The sequence below is a fragment of the Pristiophorus japonicus genome, chromosome 12, assembly GCF_044704955.1.
Source record: "Pristiophorus japonicus isolate sPriJap1 chromosome 12, sPriJap1.hap1, whole genome shotgun sequence".
NCBI lineage: Eukaryota > Metazoa > Chordata > Chondrichthyes > Pristiophoridae > Pristiophorus > Pristiophorus japonicus.
The window spans coordinates 61,025,960-61,049,183 of NC_091988.1; the positions used below are offsets into that span (position 1 = coordinate 61,025,960).

The 23,224-nt window shown below is 46.2% G+C and overlaps 1 protein-coding gene across 2 annotated transcripts in view; it reads left to right on the forward strand.

Annotated features, from left to right (window-relative positions):
• The window catches only part of LOC139277286 (ubiquitin-like modifier-activating enzyme 1), a 355,737-nt gene that overhangs the window by 84,435 nt on the left and 248,078 nt on the right, over positions 1-23,224 (forward strand). For both annotated transcript variants that reach the window (XM_070895554.1, XM_070895555.1), the window contains exon 15: positions 9,876-10,072. In XM_070895554.1, the coding sequence (XP_070751655.1) occupies positions 9,876-10,072 (197 nt within the window). The remainder of the gene's footprint in view (positions 1-9,875; positions 10,073-23,224) is intronic.

Here is a 23,224-nt window from a genome sequence, read left to right on the forward strand (position 1 = left end):
CTCTCACTCTCTCCCTCCCTCCCCCATCTCCCTCTCTCTCCCTCCCTCCCCCCATCTCTCTCTCTCTCTCTCCCCTCCCCCATCTCTCTCTCTCTCTCTCTCCCTCCCCCCATCTCTCTCTCTCTCTCTCTCCCTCCCCCCATCTCTCTCCCTCCCCCCCCTCTCTCTCTCTCTCCCCATCTCTCTCTCTCCTCCCCCATCTCTTTCTCTCTCCCTCCCCCCATCTCTCTCCTCCCCCCAATCTCTATCTCTTCTCCCTCCCCCATCTCCTCTCTTCCCCCCCCCAATCTCTATCTCTCTCCCTCCCTCCAACCTCTATCTCTCTCCTCCCTCCCATCTCTCTCTCCCTCCCTCCCCCCCATCTCTCCCTCCCTCCCCCCCCATCTCTCTCTCCCTCCCTCCCCCCATCTCTCTCTCTCTCCCTCCCTCCCCCGTCTCTTTCTCTCTCTCCCCAATCTCTCTCAAGTACCACCCCCGTCTCTCTCTCTCTCTCTCTCTCTCCCTCCCCCCATCCTCTCTCTCTCTCTCTCTCCCTCCCCATCTCTCTCCCTCTCTCTCTCGCTCTCCCTCCCCCCCATCTCCCTCTCTCTCTCTCTCCTCCCCCCATCTCTCTCTCTCTCCCTCCCCCCATCTCTCTCTCTCCCCCCAATCTCTATCTCTCTCCCTCCCCCCATCTCTCTCTCCCTCCCTCCCCCCCATCTCTCTCTCCCTCCCTCCCCCCATCTCTCCCTCCCTCCCCCCCATCTCTCTCTCTCCCTCCCTCCCTCCCCCCATCTCTCTCTCCCTCCATCCCTCCCCCCATCTCTCTCTCCCTCCCTCCCTCCCCCCGTCTCTTTCTCTCTCTCCCCAATCTCTCTCAAGTACCTCCCCCGTCTCTCTCTCTCTCGCTCTCACTCTCTTCCCCCCCAGTCTCTGTCTCTCACTCCCCGCCCTACCCCCCCCAGTCTCTCTCTTCCCCCCCCCAGTCTCTGTCACTCTCCCCCACCTCCCAGTCTCTGTGCCTTCATGGCCCCCAGATTTTTCAAAGCGCTTTACAGCCAATGAGGTACTATTGGAGTGTAGTCACTGTTGTAATGTGGGAAACGTGGCAGCCAATATGCGCACAGCAAGCTCCCACAAACAGTAATGTGATGATGACTAGTTAATCTGGTATTTTTGCTATGTTGGTTGAGGGATAACTATTGGCCGGGACACTGGGAAGATCTCCTGTGCTCTTCTACGAAATAGTGCCATGGGATCTTTTACATCCACCCGAGAGAGCAGAAGGGGCCTGGGTTTTAATGTCTCATCCAAAAGACATCACCTCCAACAGTGCAGCACTCTCTCAGCACTGCACTGGAGTGTCAGCCTAGATGTTTGTGCTCAAGTTCCTGGAGTGGGACTTGAGAAGAAAAGGTGCTTCTAGCTTCCTGGTAATAATCTGGGTCAACCATAACAGTTTCTTAGTTTGGTTGGTTAAGCTAGTTTATCATTATTTTCGAATTCATTTTTTCAAAATGAATATGAGGATGATACAGAACAACCTCCACAATTGATATATCACAAATGTAATTCCTTATCCTATTGGTTATACTGCCTTTGAAGTAATACTCAGGGACCACCTCCTCTCCATCGTATAGCTTGATTAGGTCCCCTTTCCGCCAACGACTGTCTCCGCGGTAGAGTTTAGCCTGTTAAATACTGGAATTTTTCTCCAGGGCAAGGGAAGAAGGAAGTGGAGTTGGTAGGGGTCGGGAGACATATCCTTGCAGTTCAAGTCATATGATACAAGCACGCCACTGTTCTAATCAGAGGAGCCCATTAGTCTGCTTTTAAACCCTTTTCCTGTCCATGTATTTACTGCTTTTAACTGCACTACAAGCTTGTCTCTGTTCAATTTAACATTGAGAAACGACAATCAGCTACAGTATCAGGAGTAGCACAACCAGAGCTGTGTTTCAAGGGAGTAACACCTCTCGAGGGTTTAGGAAGGGTCAATGAACTGTTGTTTAGGCTGTCGTGAACTTCCTTACTGCAAGGGGACTTGACAGGGTGGATGTTGAGAGGATGTTTCCCCTCGTGGGGGAATCTAGAACTAGGTGACATAGTTTCAGAATAAGGGGTCGCCCATTTAAGATGGAGATGAGGAAGGATTTCTTTTGAGGTCGTGAATCTTTGGAATTCTCTGCCCCAGAGAGCTTTGGAGACTGGGTCATTGAATGTATTTCAGGTGGAGATGGACAGATTTTTGAACTATAGGGGAGTCAAGGGTTATAGGGAGCGGCAGAAAAGTGGAGTTGAGGCCAAGGTTAGATCAGCCATGATTTTATTGAATGGCGGAGCAGGCTCAAAACATAGAAACATAGAAAATAGGTGCAGGAATAGGCCATTCAGCCCTTCGAGCCTGCACCACCAATATGATCATGGCTGATCATGCACTTCAGTACCCCATTCCTGCTTTCTCTCCATACCCCTTGATCCTTTAAGGGCCACATCTAACTCCCTTTTGAATATATCTAATGAACTGGCTGTGATATATTCACAGAGCACAGCACACACAGCTCTTAACATGGCAGGCAGCTCTCTCGGATGTCTCCGGAAATCTGCCTGGTTCTGTTTATTATTAACCCTGCACTTGCAGTATACAATACGTCCACATCCACAGTGTGGAGCTACAAACATTACAAGCTTACAGACATTACACTTCTCCCTCCTTAATGAAGAAGCCATCATAACAAACAACATACATAACTTTCATGTTTATACATAACACAGGATATAAACTTTTCTTTTTCCATATTTACAAATGTAACTTTACCACTTGTTTTCTGTTTCGAAGAGGATACCTTCGCTCTCGAACAGAACCTTCCAAATATGGTGTCAATTTCACACTCATTTGAGGCTCATCTTGAGGAATGTTTTCCTCCACGGAATTTCCTTGATTTTCATTTGAACTCATTCTAACTTCAGGCTCTTTATTTTCCTGACTCGGACTCAGACTTTCATTTTGATTCTCTCCTGGATTTGTTTCCAGTACATTGGATTTAGGATTTGCTACTGGTGTATCAAAACTATCTGATGAGTCAGAAATAATTGAATCATTCCCACCTTCAACTCCTTCCATGTCTGTAGGAAAAATATGATCAATATGAACAAACCTAACCTGTCCATTATCAAACATCTTTACGAAATATGTGCGAGGACCACATATCTTCACCACTCTTCCTGGTAACCACTTTAACCATTTATGGTGATGGTTCTTCACTCTCACCTTCTGGTTTAATTTCACACTTCTCTCTATTACTCTACCTCTATCCTGATTCTCTTTCTGTCTTAATTGTGTCTCTTCTACGGACTGTGCCAAATTTGGCTTTAACAACGAGAATCTGGTTCGAGGCTGTCGTTTGAGAAACAACTCTGCTGGTGGTCTACCAGTAGTTGTATGAAGAGTATTTCGATATGTAATCAAAAAATTAGCCAATTTGTGATCCAATGACAACTGTCGTTTCCTTGGATTTGGATCTAATATTTGTTTTATGAGGGCACATTTTACAATTTGTACAGTGCGCTCTGCTGCACCATTCGAAGCAGGATGGTAAGGTGGAACCTTGGTATGTTTCACACCATTTTTGCTCGTGAATTGTGCAAATTCTTCTGAACGAAGTTATGGTCCATTATCTGAAACAATCTCTTCGGGGAGGACAAATTAAGAAAATAATTTTCGTAAAATGTCCAATGTTTTACTTGTTGTTATTTTCCACATTGGAAACACCTCAACCCACTTTGAATGGCTATCAATCACAATGAACAATTGTTGTCCTTCTAACTCAGCAAAATCAATATGTAGCCTTTGCCACACCCTGGGAGGCCATTTCCATGGCTGTAATGGTACTGGTGGTGGTTGCTTGCTTACCGATTGACATGTCGTACACTGACTCACGATGTACTCTATATCTTTATCAAGACCTGGCCACCATAAATAACTGCGTGCAAAACTCTTGGTCAAGCACATTCCCAGGTGCCGGTCATGGAGGTCTCCTAATAATTTGGACCTGAATTTATTTGGTATATCTTGCACCCCGCATGATACAATCTTTATCGACTGATAATTCATTCCTACGAATGAAGAATGGATGTGTATCTTTGTCTGTTACCTGGTTAGGCCATCCATTTGCAATATACTCATACACCTTTGACATCACTGGGTCACGTTTGGTTGCTCTACCAATCTCTTCAGCTGTGACTGGCAGTTCATCAATGTATGAAAAATAAAACACTTCTTCCCTATCGGGTGTAACTTGTGATGGGGAAGGCAATCTAGACATTGCATCAGCATTACTGTGATCAGCTGATCATCTGTATTCAATATATGTATATGCTGACAAAATCAAAGCCCATCTCTGCATTCGGGCTGCAGCTAATGTTGGAACTGGGGACTTTGGATGGAGGATTGCTGTTTAGGGGCTTATGGTCCGTAACGATGGTAAACTTACGACCATACAAGTATTTGTGAAACTTCTTGACCCCAAAAATTAATGCCAAAGCTTCCCTTTCAATTTGCGCATAATTACTCTCACTGGCACTGCGAGTGCGTGAAGCAAAAGCAATTGGTCTCTTCTCCCCACTACGTGATACATGAGAGATCACAGCCCCAACTCCATACGGACAGGCATTACATGCTAGCTTAATCTCCTTAGAAATGTCATAGTGAACTAACATGGTGCTCTCTACCAATTTGTTTTACACTCCTTGAATGCTGTATCACATTCTTTTGACCACTTCCAATGGACCTGTTTTTTCAAAAGTTCATTCAGTGGATGTAATACTGTAGCCAAATTTGGTAGGAACTTCCCATAATAGTTCAAAAGACCCAAGAATGAGCAAAGTTCAGTGACATTCCTGGGAGTGGGTGCATTTCTAATTGCATCCAATTTTTCCATGGTTAGATGTAAACCATCTTTGTCTACTCTGTACCCTAAGTATTTCACTGAGTTTTTAAATAACTCACACTTACGAGCAGACACTCTGTGCTTCTCTAGCCATTTGAGGACTTCATTCAATATGTTATTATGAATTTGCCTATTTGGTGCTGAAATTAGTATGTCATCCAAATAACATACTACCCCTTCAATACCTTGCAAAATCTGGTTCATGACCCCTTGGAATATGGCAGGGGCAGAAGACGCTCCAAACGGTAGCCTATTAAATTGATATAGGCCTAGATGAGTATTTATAGTCAAACATAACTTGGACTCCTCATCTAGTTCAAGCTGTAAGTAGGCATTCGTAAGATCCAGTTTTGAGAAGATCTGACCACCTGTCAGTGTTCTATATTCGGCAATGTATTGGGGACATTATCCTCTAGAACCTGGTTTACGGTTACTTTATAATCACCACACAATCTTACTTTACCATCGGACTTAGGTACAACAACAATGGGTGTAGCCCAATTACATCGATCTATCTTACAAATAATGTTCTCAGTCTCTAGTCTTTTGAGTTCTTGCTCAACTTTCTCCTTGAGTGCATATGGTACGGAACGTGGCTTGTAGTAAACCAATCTAGCGTCCTTCTGTACCCTGACACTTGCCTTGAAGCCTTGGATCGGACTGCCCGTTTCGCAGAACACCTTCGGATACTTCTTGATAACCTCATCCGTTGATGAAAATCTAGCTTCCACACAGAAAATCTTACTCCAGTCCAGCTTCAGTGAGCTCAACCAATTTCTTCCTAGTAAGGTAGGCTTGTCTCCTTTCACTACTATTAGAGGCAAGTTTTGAAATTGATCTTTATATTTCACCGGTACGGTGATACGACCTACCACAAGAATTTTCTCTCCCGAGTAGCCTCGCAGCTCTATCTTGGATTTCTCCAGTTGGAAATCACGCAATTTGTCGCGATATGGTGACTCCGGTACTACACTCACGGATGCACCCGTATCAATTTCCATTGGTATCTTGAATCCCGCAACATCTATGTGGATTTTGATGCTTTCCGAATCGCTGTCCATTAACCTCGTGCTCCTGATGACGTGTAATTCTAACATCTCCTCATCCTATTGTTGTTCTTCCATGCTATGTAGTCTCTTGGGATTTCTACTCATAGCTTTGAACGCTGGACTCATAGCTTTAAAAACTGGTTTACCCTTCCGTCGGCATGCCTTCGCAAGATGCCCAGACTTTCTGCAGAAGAAACACTCTGCCTTCAAGTATGGACAACTTTGAGCAATGTGTTGTCCCAGGCACCTATAGCACGACTTCGACGCTCTGTTAGAATTTCCAGATTCTGAGACTTTGGGCCCCCACCATCTTTTACTTTGAACCTACAAGTGATTTTCCTCGGTTGACTGACGACCGTAATTATTATTTAATTCTCGGGAATATTGTTCGGCCATGCCCATCGACCTCGCTGTCTGACAAGCAATCTCAAAAGTCAAGTCATCCGCCGTCAATAACTTCCTTCTGATCGCATCATTTTTCACCCCACAAACAAAACGATCCCGTAATGCTCAGTTTTGAAAGTTTCCAAAATTACAGTGCATCGATAGCTTTTTTAATGCTACGATGTAATCACTGCTACTTCCATCAGTCTTTTGATTCCAAAGCCCGAAACGATAGCTTTCAGCAATTTCTAACGGTTTGGGGTTATAGTGCTGCTCCAGCTTCGTTAAAATCTCTTTAAGCATTGTGTCCTTTGGCTTGTTAGGCACAAGCAGATTTACAAGGGTTTCGTATAATGCCGGACCTGCCTCCGATAAGAAGATCGCTTTCTTGCATTCCAACACAGCCCGGTTCTGGACTGCATTGTTTGGAACTTCGATTATGTTATTTGCAATGAAATACATTTCTAGCCGATCCACATACGCTTTAAAACGTTCCCGGTCGCATCTATATTCCCCCAAATGTTCCAATACACCTGCCATTTTAATCTCTAGCTGTTCACACCGTGTGCTGTATTTTACCTCGGATTTTGTAGCTTTTTTCCAAAGACAGAAACTTCCAAAGACAGAAACTTCCAAAGACAGAAACTTCCAAAGTCTCTCTGTCAGCTGGCTGAATCCTTCACCAACAAAATTTAAGCTTTGAATCATCTGAAAAACTCCCACCTTGCTGCCAAATATGATATATTCACAGAGCACAGCACACACAGCCCCTAACATGGCAGACAGCTCTCTCGGAAGTCTCCGGAAATCTGCCTGGTTCTGTTTATTATTAAACCTGTACTTGCAGTACACAATAAGTCCACATTCACAGTGTGGAGCTACAAACATTACAAGCTTACAGACATTATACTGGCCTCAACAACTTTCTGTGGTAGAGAATTCCACATGCTCACAACACTCCGAGTGAAGAAGTTTCTCCTCATCTCGGTCCTAAATGGCTTACCCCTTATCCTTAGACTGTGACCCCTGGTTCTGGACTTCCCCAACATCGGGAACATTCTTCCTGCATCTAATCTGTCCAATCCCGTCAGAATTTTATATGTTTTTATGAGATCCCCTCTCATTCTTCTAAATTCCAGTGAATATAAGCCGAATCGATCCAGTCTTTCTTCATATGTCAGTCCTGTCATCTCGGGAATCAGTCTGGTGAACCTTCCCTGCACTCCCTCAATAGCAAGAATGTCTTTCCTCAGTTTAGGAGATCAAAACTGTACACAATATTCAAGGTGTGGTCTCACCAAGGCCCTGTACAACTGTAGTAAGACCTCCCTGCTCCTATCCTCTCGCTATGAAGGCCAATATGCCATTTGCCTTCTTCACCGCCTGCTGTTCCTGCATGCCAACTTTCAATGACTGATGTACCATGATACCCAGGTCTCGTTGCACCTCCCATTTTCCTAATCTGTCACCATTCAGATAATAATCTGCCTTCCTATTTTTACCACCAAAGTGGATAACCTCACATTTATCTACATTATACCACATCTGCCATGTATTTGCCCATTCACCTAACCTGTCCAAGTCACCTTTCAACCTCTTAGCATCCTCCTCAGCTCACACTGCCACCCAGCTAAGTATCATCTGCAAACTTGGAGATAGTACATTCAATTCCTTCATCTAAATCATTAATGTATATTGTAAATAGCTGGGGTCCTAGCACTGAACCTTGGAGTACCCCACTAGTCACTGCCTGCCATTCTGAAAACGACCCGTTTATCCCGACTCTTTGCTTCCTGTCTGCCAACCAGTTCTCTATCCACGTTAATACATTACCCCCAGTACCATGTGCTTTAATTTTTCAATAATCGCTTGTGTGGGACCTTGTCAAAAGCCTTTTGAAAGACTAAAAACACTACATCCACTGGCTCCCCCTTGTCCACTCCACTAATTACATCCTCAAAAATTTCTGGAAGATTTGTCAAGCATGATTTCCCTTTCCTAAATCCATGCTGACTTGGACCGATCCTGTCACTGCTTTCCAAATGTGCTGCTGTTACATCTTTAATAATTGATTCCAACATTTTCTCCACCACCAATGTGAGGCTGACCGGTCTATAATTCCCTGTTTTCTCTCTCCTTCCTTTTTTAAAAAGTGGTGTTGCATTAGCTACCCTCCAGTCCATGGGAACTGATCCAGAGACTATAGAATGTTGGAAAATGACCACCAATGCAACCACTATTTCTAGGGCCACTTCCTTCAGTACTCTGGGATGCAGACTATCAGGCCCTGGGGATTTATCGGCCTTCAATTCCATCAATTTTCCCATCACAATTTGCTGATTAATAAGGATTTCCTTTAGTTCCTCCTTCTCACTAGACCCTCGGTCCCCTAGTTATTTGTGTCTTTCTTAGTGAAGACAGATCCAAAGTATTTGTTCAATTGATCTGCCATTTCTTTGTTCCCCATTATATATTCACCTGATTCTGACTTCAAGGAAACTACGCATGTCTTCACTAATTTTTTTACCTTCACTTATCTGTAGAAGCTTTTGCAGTCAGTTTTTATGGTCTCTGCAAGCTTACTCTCATTCTATTTTCCCCCTCCTAATTAAACCCGTTGTCCTCCTCTGCTGAATTCTAAATTTCTCCCAGTCCTCAAGATTGCTGCTTTTTATGGCCAATTTATATGCCTCTTCCTTGGATTTAACACTATCCCTAATTTCCCTTGTAAGCCACAGTTGAGCCACCTTCCCCGTTTTATTTTTACGCCAGACAGGGATGTATAATTGTTGAATTTCATCCATGTGATCTTTAAATGTCTGACATTGCCTATCCACCATCAATTCTTTAAGAATCATTTGCCAGTCTATCCTAGCCAAATCACATCTCATACCGTCGAAGTTACCTTTCTTTAAGTTTAGCACTCTAGTTTCTGAATTAACTGTGTCACTCTCCATCTTAATGAAGAATTCTACCATATTATGGTCACTCTTCCCCAAGGGGCCAAATGGCCTACTCCTGCTCCTATTTCTTATGTTCTTACATATTACTGCCATCCAACTTGCTCTAGCCTGTGCCATTCTAGATTTCACACCAGATTAAAGATTTGCCCCTCCCTATCTCTGTAATCTCCTCCAGCCCTACATCACTCCGCGATCTCTGCGCTCCTCCAATTCTGGCCACCTGCGCATCTCCGATTTCCTTCGTTCCACCATTGCTGGCCATACCTTCAGCTGTGTCGGCCCTTAACTCTGGAATTCTCTCCCTCAACCTCTCTGCCTCTCTACCACTCTCCCCTCCTCCTTTAAGATGCTCCTTAAAACCTACCTCTTTAACCAAGCCTAATCCTGATGTCTCCTCCTTTTGGCTCTGTGTCAAATTTTGTCTGATTCCACTCCTGTGAAGAGCGTCGAGATGTTTTACTGCGTTAAAGGTGCTGTATAAATGTATATTGTTGTTGTTGTTGTAGTAATGTACAATTACAGTTGCTTATAACATCCATTTGTGCTTTCAGGGCGATACATGGATGAGAGCTGTGTGTTATACCGGAAACCACTGCTGGAGTCTGGTACTCTGGGCACTAAAGCAAATCTACAGGTCATCATCCCTCACCTCACCGAATCCTATGGATCCAGCCAGGACCCTGCCGACAAATCTATTCCCGTGTGTACTCTCAAGAATTTCCCCAATGCTATTGAGCACACGTTACAGGTAATTACTGAGAAAATAAATATTATACTGAGGGTCAAGGATTCCCGGGAACCTTCTAAGCTGCTTCGGAAGGAGTGGAGGAATTTCTGTCTTCTACTGATAAGAATTTACATATATACATTCAAAGCAAATCTGCTGTGGTGCAGCTCATGGTAAAGGAGAGGATGTGCTGTCTGGTAAGGTCATAAATATTATGCCATGTGCAATGTATCGAGTTAAGAGGTACCACCCATGAGCCACGCAGACTAGGAAGGTCTCTCGTGTCAGCTGTGGCTTAGTGGGTATCACTCTTGCCTTATGAGTCAGAAGGTTGTGGGTTCAAGTCTTACTCCAGAGATTTGAGCACAAAAATCTAGACTGACACTCCAGTGATGCACTGTCAGAGGTGCTGTCTTTCAGATGAGACGTTAAACTGAGGTCCTGTCTGCTATCTCAGGTGGACGTAAAAGATCCCATAAGCACTATTTCGAAGAAGAGCAGGGGAGTTATCCCCGGTGTCCTGGCCAATATTTATCCCTTAGTCAATTTCACTAAAACAGATTATCTGGTGATTGTCACATTGCTGTTTGTGGGAGCTTGCTGTGCACAAATTGGCTGCCGCGTTTCCCATATTACAACAGTGACTACACTTCAGAAAAGTATTTAATTTGCTGTAAAGTGTTTTGAGGCTTCCGGTGGTTATGAAAGGCGCTATATAAATGCACTTCTTTAAGGCTACCAGTAATTGCTGTTAAGTAAACAACAACTTGTATTTACATTGCGCCTTTAACGTGTAAAAAACCTTGGGCTCTATGGCAAGTTGCTCTGGGGCGAATGGGAGTCGATAAGATTTTAATTAAAAGATCATCTCCCTTTCCTGTTTATATATATCTGCAGCTGCACTGGACGTCAGCTTCAGGGATAGCTGGATAAACAAACATACTAACACAGGGTCCAAATTTGCCCAGGAGTTGCTCTGTTTTTTTTTGCAGCAACTTGATTTTTCTGGTGTATCTTAAAAATCCCCATTTTGCACATTTAATTTGCGCCAGTGTAAGTGAGTTAGTTAGGATTTTTTTTAGTTTAGTTTTTTTTCAAAAGGAGGCGTTACCAGCCACCTATGCCTGTTTTGGCCATTTAAGCCAGTTTGGACAGTTAATAGTTGCTCCAAACGAACTTAGGCCAGCGTATGTGGCCACTTGTGGCTGCACAGAAACCACTTGTGGAAAGTTAAGAAATCAGCGCAGGTAGCCAGAGATGGCGGGGGGGGGGGAAGGGAAGCGGAGAGGACCTTGCAAAGCACTAAACACCTTCACAACAACTAATACAGATCTTTTGCATAATTTACACATTCTACTATATCATCATAGGCAGTCCCTCGGAAACGAGGAAAACTTGCTTCCGCTCCTGAAGTGAGTTCTTTGGTGGCTGAACAGTTCAATACGAGAGCCACAGACCCTGTCACAGATGGGACAGTCATTCGTCGAAGGAAGAGATGGGTGGGACTGGTTTACCGCACGCTCCTTCCGCTGCCTGCACTTGACCTCTTCACGCTCTGATGTTGGTGCGCATGTCCTCCCAGGGGATTTGCAGGATCTTGTGGAGACATCGTTGGTGATATATCTTCAGCGACTTGAGGTGTCTTCTGTACATCGTCCATGCCTCAGATCCATACAGGAGGGCGGGTATTACTATAGCCCTGTAGACCATGAGCTTGGTGGTAGATTTGACGGCCTGGTCCTCGAACACTCTTTTCCTCAGGCGGCCGAAGGCTGCACTGGCGCACTGGAGGCGATGTTGAATCTCCACTCTATAAAGCTTCATAAAATATGTACATTTTAATATCATTTATATCAGAAGACAAAGGGTTTCATAAAACCATTTATCAATCAAATATTTTGCTAGCAGGGCTATATTAATGCAAGTTGTTATCTTGTGTCATCACACCATCATGAGGTAGTGATCGTGGGTGGTGCAATGATCGGAGTAATACAACTGGCCTTGTTGTCATCGGGTTAGGGAGCGGAAAATCAACCAGGGTTCCAGCTCCCGCTCGCTATCCATTGAGCCTGCTGGAACTGTTCTATGTGTCGAGGTCCGATGAAAAGTGGACAGGCTGTGATGTCCCTCGTGGTCACATAGCCTGCCTTTCTCCGATTGTCAAGGCTCGGACTTACACATGAATGAACGATGGTCACTTGTGCAAGGTACCTGAGCGTGGCCTAAGTCATGATTACTACCAAAACAAAAGCCACGACCAGATATTTGCTGGTACTGAGAGACCAAACCTAAGGAAGGTTTTCTCTGGTCATTCTCACCTCTTAACAGCCAGTTGCATTGTGCCATTGACAGAACCTTTTCCTAAATCATTTAAAGAAACTCTCCTCCTTCTCCCCCCTCCCCCCCCCCCCCCGCCCCCGATCAAATGTCTCCCCGCAACAACCTGTTTCTTGTAGCCCTCAGTGCGGGAAGGCAGCGGCCGGCCTGTGCGGCAAGCCCCTTGGCCCGGGATAGGGACGGAACGCGCGTTGGGTCCTATGCTGCAGGCACGCATCATCACAATCATAGGAGGGGCTACTGCGCATGCGCAAATGCTCTACTGCGCATGCGGACAGCTGCCGGCACTCTTTTAGGCGCAGGGACCTAGCTCCGCCCCTCAACGGACTCGCCACGCCGTGCCAAGACCTGGTTCCGGGAGAGTCGGGAGAGGTGCCAGAATACGGGTATATCTTTTCTGCGTCGTTTTGAGCACAGGAAATCGGCGCATCTCATGTAAGTGCGCTGAAAAAACTGGAGGGCCAAATTTGGACCCACAGACTAACTCAGCCCTTCCATTTGGCCAAAATAGTTCTCTTCTCGCAATTCTGAATTTTGTTCAGCACCAGGATCCAGATTAATTATACATTGCGCCCAGTGTATAAGTTGCACTCCGCTTCTCGTGGTTTGTTTTTATTGATGATCAAGCCTTGTCTGTGTGCTGTACATGTCCTGTTTAATTTATGGGCTGAATTTTAAGATGCCGGTGAAAAGGATTTCTCATCTTATCACACCTTCCTCAGTAAAAGCAGAGACCAGCACATTGTCAAAAACATAGAAACATAGAAACATAGAAAATAGGTGCAGGAGCAGGCCATTCAGCCCTTCTAGCCTGCACCACCATTCAATGAGTTCATGGCTGAACATGAAACTTCAGTACCCACTTCCTGCTTTCACGCCATACCCCTTGATCCCCCGAGTAGTAAGGACTTCATCTAACTCCCTTTCGAATATATTTAGTGAATTGGCCTCAACTACTTTCTGTGGTAGAGAATTCCACAGGTTCACCACTCTCTGGGTGAAGAAGTTTCTCCTCATCTCGGTCCTAAATGGCTTACCCCTTATCCTTAGACTGTGACCCCTGGTTCTGAACTTCCCCAACATTGGGAACATTCTTCCTGCATCCAACCTGTCCAAACCCGTCAGAATTTTAAACATTTCTATGAGGTCCCCTCTCACTCTTTTGAACTCCAGTGAATACAAGCCCAGTTGATCCAGTCTTTCTTGATAGGTCAGTCCCACCATCCCAGGAATCAGTCTGGTGAATCTTCGCTGCACTCCCTCAATAGCAAGAATGTCCTTCCTCAAGTTAGGAGACCAAAACTGTACACAATACTCCAGGTGTGGCCTCACCAAGGCCCTGTACAACTGTAGCAACACCTCCCTGCCCCTGTACTCAAATCCCCTCGCTATGAAGGCCAACATGCCATTTGCTTTCTTAACCGCCTGCTGTACCTGCATGCCAACCTTCAATGACTGATGTATCATGACACCCAGGTCTCGTTGCACCTTCCCTTTTCCTAATCTGTCACCATTCAGATAATAGTCTGTCTCTCTGTTTTTACCACCAAAGTGGATGACCTCACATTTATCCACATAATACTTCATCTGCCACGCATTTGCCCACTCACCTAACCTATCCAAGTCACTCTGCAGCCTCATAGCATCCTCCTCGCAGCTCACACTGCCACCCAATTTAGTGTCATCCGCAAATTTGGAGATACTACATTTAATCCCCTCGTCTAAATCATTAATGTACAATGTAAACAGCTGGGGCCCCAGCACAGAACCTTGCGGTACCCCACTAGTCACTGCCTGCCATTCTGAAAAGTACCCATTTACTCCTACTCTTTGCTTCCTGTCTGACAATCAGTTCTCAATCCACGTCAGCACACTACCCCCAATCCCATGTGCTTTAACTTTGCACATTAATCTCCTGTGTGGGACCTTGTCGAAAGCCTTCTGAAAGTCCAAATATACCACATCTACTGGTTCTCCTTTGTCCACTTTACTGGAAACATCCTCAAAAAATTCCAGAAGATTTGTCAAGCATGATCTGCCTTTCACAAATCCATGCTGACTTGGACCTATCATGTCACCATTTTCCAAATGCGCTGCTATGACATCCTTAATAATTGATTCCATCATTTTACCCACTACTGAGGTCAGGCTGACCGGTCTATAATTCCCTGCTTTCTCTCTCCCTCCTTTTTTAAAAAGTGGGGTTACATTGGCTACCCTCCACTCGATAGGAACTGATCCAGAGTCAATGGAATGTTGGAAAATGACTGTCAATGCATCCACTATTTCCAAGGCCACCTCCTTAAGTACTCTGGGATGCAGTCCATCAGGCCCTGGGGATTTATCGGCCTTCAATCCCATCAATTTCCCCAACACAATTTCCCGACTAATAAAGATTTCCCTCAGTTCCTCCTCCTTACTAGACCCTTTGACCCCTTTTATATCCGGAAGGTTGTTTGTGTCCTCCTTAGTGAATACTGAACCAAAGTACTTGTTCAATTGGTCTGCCATTTCTTTGTTCCCCGTTATGACTTCCCCTGATTCTGACTGCAGGGGACCTACATTTGTCTTTACTAACCTTTTTCTCTTTACATACCTATAGAAACTTTTGCAATCCGTCTTAATGTTCCCTGCAAGCTTCTTCTCATACTCCATTTTCCCTGCCCTAATCAAACCCTTTGTCCTCCTCTGCTGAGTTCTAAATTTCTCCCAGTCCCCAGGTTCGCTGCTATTTCTGGCCAATTTGTATGCCACTTCCTTGGCTTTAATACTATCACTGATTTCCCTAGATAGCCACGGTTGAGCCACCTTCCCTTTTTTATTTTTACGCCAGACAGGAATGTACAATTGTTGTAATTCATCCATGCGGTCTCTAAATGTCTGCCATTGCCCATCCACAGTCAACCCCTTAAGCATCATTCGCCAATCTATCTTAGCCAATTCACGCCTCATACCTTCAAAGTTACCCTTCTTTAAGTTCTGGACCATGGTCTCTGAATTAACTGTTTCATTCTCCATCCTAATGCAGAATTCCACCATATTATGGTCACTCTTCCCCAAGGGGCCTCGCACAATGAGATTGTTAATTAATCCTCTCTCATTACACAACACCCAGTCTAAGATGGCCTCCCCCCTAGTTGGTTCCTTGACATATTGGTCTAGAAAACCATCCCTTATGCACTCCAGGAAATCCTCCTCCACCGAATTGCTTCCAGTTTGGCTAGCCCAATCTATGTGCATATTAAAGTCACCCATTATAACTGCTGCACCTTTATTGCATGCACTCCTAATTTCTTGTTTGATGCCCTCCCCAACATCACTACTACTATTTGGAGGTCTGTACTCAACTCCCACTAACGTTTTTTGCCCTTTAGTGTTCTGCAGCTCTACAGATTCCACATCATCCAAGCTAATGTCTTTCCTAACTATTGCATTAATCTCCTCTTTAACCAGCAATGCTACCCCACCTCCTTTTCCTTTTATTCTATCCTTCCTGAATGTTGAATACCCGTGGATGTTGAGTTCCCAGCCCTGATCATCCTGGAGCCACGTCTCCGTAATCCCAATCACATCATATTTGTTAACATCTATTTGCACAGTTAATTCATCCACCTTATTGCGGATACTCCTTGCATTAAGACACAAAGCCTTCAGGCTTGCTTTTTTAACACCCTTTGTCCTTTTAGAATTTTGCTGTACAGTGGCCCTTTTTGTTCTTTGCCTTGGGTTTCTCTGCCCTCCACTTTTCCTCATCTCCTTTCTGTCTTTTGCTTTTGCCTCATTTTTGTCTCCCTCTGTCTCCCTGCATAGGTTCCCATCCCCCTGCAATATTAGTTTAACTCCTCCCCAACAGCACTAGCAAACACTCCCCCTAGGACATTGGTTCCGGTCCTGCCCAGGTGCAGACCGTCCGGTTTGTACTGGTCCCACCTCCCCCAGAACCGGTTCCAATGCCCCAGGAATTTGAATCCCTCCCTGCTGCACCACTGCTCAAGCCACGTATTCATCTGCGCTCTCCTGCGATTCCTACTCTGACTAGCACGTGGCACTGGTAGCAATCCCGAGATTACTACTTTTGAGGTCCTACTTTTTAATTTAGCTCCTAGCTCCTTAAATTCGTTTCGTAGGACCTCATCCCTTTTTTTACCTATGTCGTTGGTACCAATGTGCACCACGACAACTGGCTGTTCTCCCTCCCATTTCAGAATGTCCTGCACCCGCTCCGAGACATCCTTGACCCTTGCACCAGGGAGGCAACATACCATCCTGGAGTCTCGGTTGCGGCCGCAGAAACGCCTATCTATTCCCCTCACCATCGAATCCCCTATCACTATCGCACTCCCAATCTTTTTCCTGCCCTCCTGTGCAGCAGAGCCAGCCACGGTGCCATGAACTTGGCTGCTGCTGCCCTCCCCTGATGAGTCATCCCCCCCAACAGTACTCAAAGCAGTGTATCTGTTTTGCAGGGGGATGACCACAGGGGACCCCTGCACTATCTTTCTTGTACTGCTCTTCCTGCTGGTCTTCCATTCCCTATCTGGCTGTGGACCCTTCTCCTGCGGTAAGACCAACTCACTACATGTGATACTCACATCATTCTCAGCATCGTGGATGCTCCAGAGTGAATCCACCCTCAGCTCCAATTCCGCAACGCGGACCATCAAGAGCTCGAGGCGGATACACTTCCCACACATGTAGCGCCCAGGGACACCGGAAGTGTCCCCGAATTCCCACATGGTACAGGAGGAGCATATCACGTGACCGAGCTCTCCTGCCATGTCTTAACCCTTAGATACCCTTAAATTGGTAGTAACAATGCTAAAGTTCACTTACTGATATAAAAAATAAAAAGAAAAGCTACTCACCAATCACCAGCCAATCACTTACCCCATTGGCTGTGACGTCACTTTTTGATTCCTTTCTACTTCTATTTTGCTTTCTCTCCCGCTGTAGCTGCACCGGTACGCTTTTGATAGGTCGCTCCCCTCTCACCAACTGCCGCTGGCTCTCGATCTCCCGCTGGGCTTTTGATAGGTCGCTCCCCTCTCACCAACTGCCGCTGGCTCTCGATCTCCCGCTGGGCTTTTGATAGGTCGCTCCCCTCTCACCAACTGCCGCTGGCTCTCGATCTCCCGCTGGGCTTTTGATAGGTCGCTCCCCTCTCACCAACTGCCGCTGGCTCTCGATCTCCCGCTGGGCTTTTGATAGGTCGCTCCCCTCTCACCAACTGCCGCTGGCTCTCGATCTCCCGCTGGGCTTTTGATAGGTCGCTCCCCTCTCACCAACTGCCGCTGGCTCTCGATCTCCCGCTGGGCTTTTGATAGGTCGCTCCCCTCTCACCAACTGCCGCTGGCTCTCGATCTCCCGCTGGGCCTTTATAGGTCGTTCCCCTCTCACCAACTGCCGCTGGCTCTCGATCTCCCGCTGGACTTTTGATAGGTCGCTCCCCTTTCACCAACATAAATTAACATATCTGCACTGCTCCATGGGCAAATGCAATCAGACTAACTCCCCAGCTCTTCTCTTCCCATCCCTCACCCCATGTACTAATCTTGGACTATCTCCTAAGCTTCCTACACAAACCCCTAGTGTCATCCCAAAGTGATCCCCAGTCTCTTTCCCCTCCCCCCCCACCCCAAACCTCCCCAATGTAGTAACATCAGATTGGGGAAATTTGAGAGTCCAGGAGCCAATGTAGCAGCAATTCCTGAATTTGCCCCATGTCATTGTCTCTGACGTCGGAGCACTCCCACTTCATCTCAACTCCGCACCCCACTTCCTTGTATAATCTCATACCCATTTTATGTTGCACAAACAATGACGTTCAGATTGTGGGGTGTACGACACCGATAGGTAGCATTGTGTTAATGTTACTGGACTAGTAATCCAGAGGCCTGGACTAATGATCCAGAGACATAAGTTTAAATCCCATCATGGCAACTGGGGAATTTAAATTTAGTTAAATCTGGAATTAAAAAGCTATATCAGTAATGGTGACCATGAAATTAGCGGATTGTTATAAAAACCCATCTGGTACACTTTGGGGAAGGAACTCTGCCATCGTTACCTGGCCTGGCCGATACGTGACTCCAGACCCACAGCAACGTGGTTGACTCTTAACTGCCCTCTGAAATGGCGGCCCACCACCAGCTTCTCATGGGCAAATGCAATCAGACTAACTCCCCAGCGACGCCCACATCCCACGAGTGAATTTTTTTTTAAAAACCACATTGGTGGGCAAGTAACTGTGCACACCACAGTCTTGGTGTGTTGTTCAGCGTAACTTTTGTTTCTGGTTGCATGTTTTTGTTGTGTGGGGAAAGTCCCAGCCATGTTGACGTCAGGCTGAGTGTTACCTCTGCCTGGGGCCAGCAAACGGTGCTTTTTATTTTCCAAGGATGCGGTTGCTGTCTCCATCTTTATGTAGTTATAAGCATTTTTCCTCGCTCCTCTCTTGAAGCCAGTTATTTATGTTGGGATATGATTTGTCAGCTCAAACATCCGTCTGGTAACCCATCCGAGTGGCCATTCTTCATATGTGAACCTTGCTTGACAGCAAGTATCAATCGGCTGTTTGATCATGGATGTCACCACAGCTAAGCATAATCCTGGCCTCGACCAACATTAGCACGCATGCACTCTCCAGCAGGAGGCAGGCTGGAGCCTAGATAGAAATCTGCTTTCTCCTGGGCAGAAGTCCATTTTTCCACTGGTGTCTGGGCTTTACTGTGACCTCCACTTTCACCCCTGCTTTCTACTGCGAATGTATTCTCTGTTGGGCTGCCTTTATTCTAGTACTGGTCTGTATCTGTGGTCCCAGTTTTCTACTCCTCTGCTGGGAATGTTTCACTACATTGAGCTAGCTCTGATCGGTTCCTCTGGTTCCTATCCGGCTTCAGATTCTGCTTCCTTGCCGCTGAATGATCTTTTCATTGCTGTTTTCCATTTGCTTCCCACGGACCCAAACAGTCCTTCCGGGTGAAACATCAATTTACTTGTACTTCTTCCAAATTATTATGTTGTATTCGCTGTTCATAATGTGGTCTCCTCTATACTAGTGAGATTAAATGCAATTTGAGAGATTACTGTGCTGAACACTTCCGCTCAGTCCACAAGTGTGACCCTGAGCTTCCAGGCGTTAGTCACTTTAATCCCTCTTCTCAATCTTCCTCGCTGCCATGCTCCACCTCACAGTCAACAAGCTCCCCGCTGGAGTGGAACTAAACTACAGAACCAGTGGGAACCTATTCAACCTTCGTCGTCACCAGGCCAGGTCCAAGACTGTCCCATCCTCTGTCGTCGAGCTACAGTACACAGACGACGACTGCGTCTGCGCACATACAGAGGCTGAACTCCAAGTCATAGTCAACATATTCACTGAGGTGTACGAAAGCATGGGCCTTACGCTAAATATCCATAAGACAAAGGTCCTCCACCAATTTGTCCCTGCCGCACATCACTGTCCACCAGTCATCAAGATCCACGGCACGGCCCTGGACAATGTGGACCATTTCCTATACCTCGGGAGTCTCTTATCAACAAGAGCAGACATTGACGATGAGATTCAGCACCACCTCCTGTGCGCTAGTGCAGCCTTTGGCCGCCTGAGGAAAAGAGTGTTCAAAGACTAGGCCCTCAAATCTGCCACCAAGCTCATGGTCTACAGGGCCGTAGTAATATCCTTCCTCCTGTATGGCTCAGAGACATAGACCATGTACAGTAGACACCTCAAGTCGCTGGAGAAATACCACCAACGATGTGTCTGCAAGATCCTGCAAATCCCCTGGGAGGACAGACGCACCAACATTAGCGTCCTCGACCAGGCCAACATCCCCAGCATTGAAGCACTGCCTACACTTGATCAGCTCCGCTGGACAGATCACATTGTTCGCATGCCAGACACGAGACTCCCAAACCAAGCGCTCTTCTCGGAGCCCCTTCACGGCAAATGAGCCAAATGTGGGCAGAGGAAACGTTACAAGCCTTCCTGATAAAGTGCAACATCCCCACTGACACCTGGGAGTCCCTGGCCAAAGACCGCCCTAAGTGGAGGAAGTGCATCCGGGAGGACGCTGAGCACCTTGAGTCCCATCGCCGAGAGCACACAGAAATGAAGCGCAGGCAGTGGAAAGAGTGTGCGGCAAACCAGTCCCACCCACCTTTTCCCTCAATGACTGTCTGTCCCATCTGTGACAGGGACTATGGTTCTCGTATTGGACTGTCCAGCCCCACCTAAGGACTCATTTTTAGAGTGGAAACAAGTCGTCCTTGATTCCGAGGGACTGCCTGTGATGATGCTGTCTCCAACCACCTAGGAGAACCACTTCTAGTGTCACCACATTAACATAACAGTGCTACCACTGAAGCCCTGGCTGCTGGCAACGCAAAATGGACACTTGCATTTACTTAGTGCCTGATCGTGTCATTTAAACAGCTTCAAAGCGCGACACACTTCTTTTATGAAGTGCAGTGACTGTCTCTCGGCAAATGTGGCAGCCATTTTGGGCGCATCTCATCCCCAAAACAGCAGTCAGATGAGCTACTTCCAGCCAGGAGACATGGAATCCAATGGCAAATACATGGGAACAGGAGTTGGCCATTCAGCCCCTCGGGCCTTCTCCGTCATTCAATTAGATCTGCATCTCAACTCCATTTTCCCGCCTTTGCTCCATATCCCTTGAAAGCTGTACCTAATAAAAAATTACATAGGATTACATTCGGTCCAACCAGTCCATGTCCGTGTTTATGCTCCACTTGAGACTCCTCCCATCTTTCCTCATCTAAATCTATCAGCATAACTCTCTATTCCCTTCTCCCTCATATGCTTGTCCAGCCTCCCCTTAAATGCACCTATACTATTCGCTTCAACCACTCCCTGTGGTAGCGAGTTCCACATTCTCACCGCTCTTCAGGTAAAGACTTTTCTTCTGAATTCCCTATTGAAATTCTTGGTGACTATCTTATATTGATGGCCTCTAGTTGTGCTCTTCCCCACAAGTGGAAACATTCTCTCTGTAACCACTCTATCAAAACCTTTTATAATTTTAAAGACCTCTATTAGGTCACTCCTCAGCCTTCCTTTTTCAAGAGAAAAGAGACTCAGCCTATTCCTCCTTTCCAGATATGTATACCCTCGCATTTCTGGTATCATCCTTGTAAATTTTCTCTGTATCCTCTCCAGTGCCTCTATCATCTTTATAATATGGCAACCAGAACTGTACGCAGTACTCCAAGTGTGTAAATGTGTCTGTAATGTATTTGCGTCTTGGGTTCTTTGCTTAAGAATTCATAGCAGCACATTGCTATTAAGGGCTAGTTGATTTATTAACAAAAGTTTAATAATCACTCTACACATTACAGTTCATCCACAAGGCTCACAACCACCTGCCTCATCGTGGATCCCCTGAACCCAACTGGCTGAGGTTTTATTGAGTCCTGTGACCATCACGTGACTGGCTAAGCCACTCCTAGCTTTATAAACCTGTGAGCATGCTCATAGATGCATACATTACAGTACCAACCTCCATCTTGAAAGGTTCAATTGTCACCAGAAAAGGGACTCGTATGTAATACAACACCAGCCCCATTGTGTAAGGTGAGCCTGAGATGAATGGGCAGCCTGCCTTCAGCCAGCTCATAGAGCAACTGCCTCATTCCTGATCCAATCCGGAATGGACTGCATTTCAAGACTCAATGCCAGTCACTTTGTTGTTGGTGCTATTGGCTGAGGGAGTAATATTGGACAGATCACTAGGAGGAGGCCCTACCTTACTGATATATGCAGAGAGTGTTGGTCTAACTCCCCTTGTGCAAGGACCAACTCTCCTTGGCTCGACGAGACTGATCAGGAGATCCAGGAGCTAATATGCCGCAAACGTGAGGCATTCTTGGACTGGATACAGCAACACAACTTGAGGGCAAGAAAGCAGCTCTACAGATGTCTGAAGGCTGAGGTCCAACAAAAAATCCGTGACCTAAAGAACAGTGGAGAAAGCACAAGAAATCCAGCAGCTAGCCGACAACCACAACGCGCGGGGATTCTTCAGCCCAGTCAAGATGACCTATGGCCCAAGCACCCAAGGCCCTACCCCACTACTGGCCATGAACGGAGAGGTACTCATCAAAGACAGAGAGTCAGTCAGTGCCCGTTGGAAGGAGCACTTCGAGGATCTCCTTAACCGAGACTCTGTGTTCGACATGTGTGTCCTCGACTCCATCCCACAGCATGCCACCCATCACCATCTCAGCAAAACCCCAGCCCGGCACGAGGTTGAAAAGGCCAGTCGACAACTAAAGAACAACAAGGCATCAGGTGCAGATGGAATCCCCGCCAAAGCACTAAAACATGGTGGAGAAGCACTACCGGCGTGGATTCATGATCTCATTCTCTCTTATCTGGAAGAAGGAGATCATGCCAGGAGATCTCAGAGATGCTTGAATTGTGACCATCTTCAAGAAAGGTGACCAGAGGAGTCTCCCTGCTGTCGACCACCGGGAAAGTCATCGCAAGAATCTTCCTCAACCGCCTTCTCCCTGTGGCTGATGAGCCCAGAGTCAATGTGGATTCTGTCCACTAAGAGGCACAATGGACATGATCTTCACCGCGTGGCAGATACAAGAGAAATACAGGAAACAGCACCAACCCTTGTACATGGCCTTCTTTGACCTCACAAAAGCCTTCGATGCCATCAAGAGGATTATGGAGCGTCCTCCTCAGATTCGACTGCCCCAAAAGTTTGTCACCATCCTCTGAGTGCTCCACGATGACATGCAAACTGTGGTCCTGGCCAACGGATCCACCACAGACCCATTCCACGTTCGGACCGGGGTCAAACA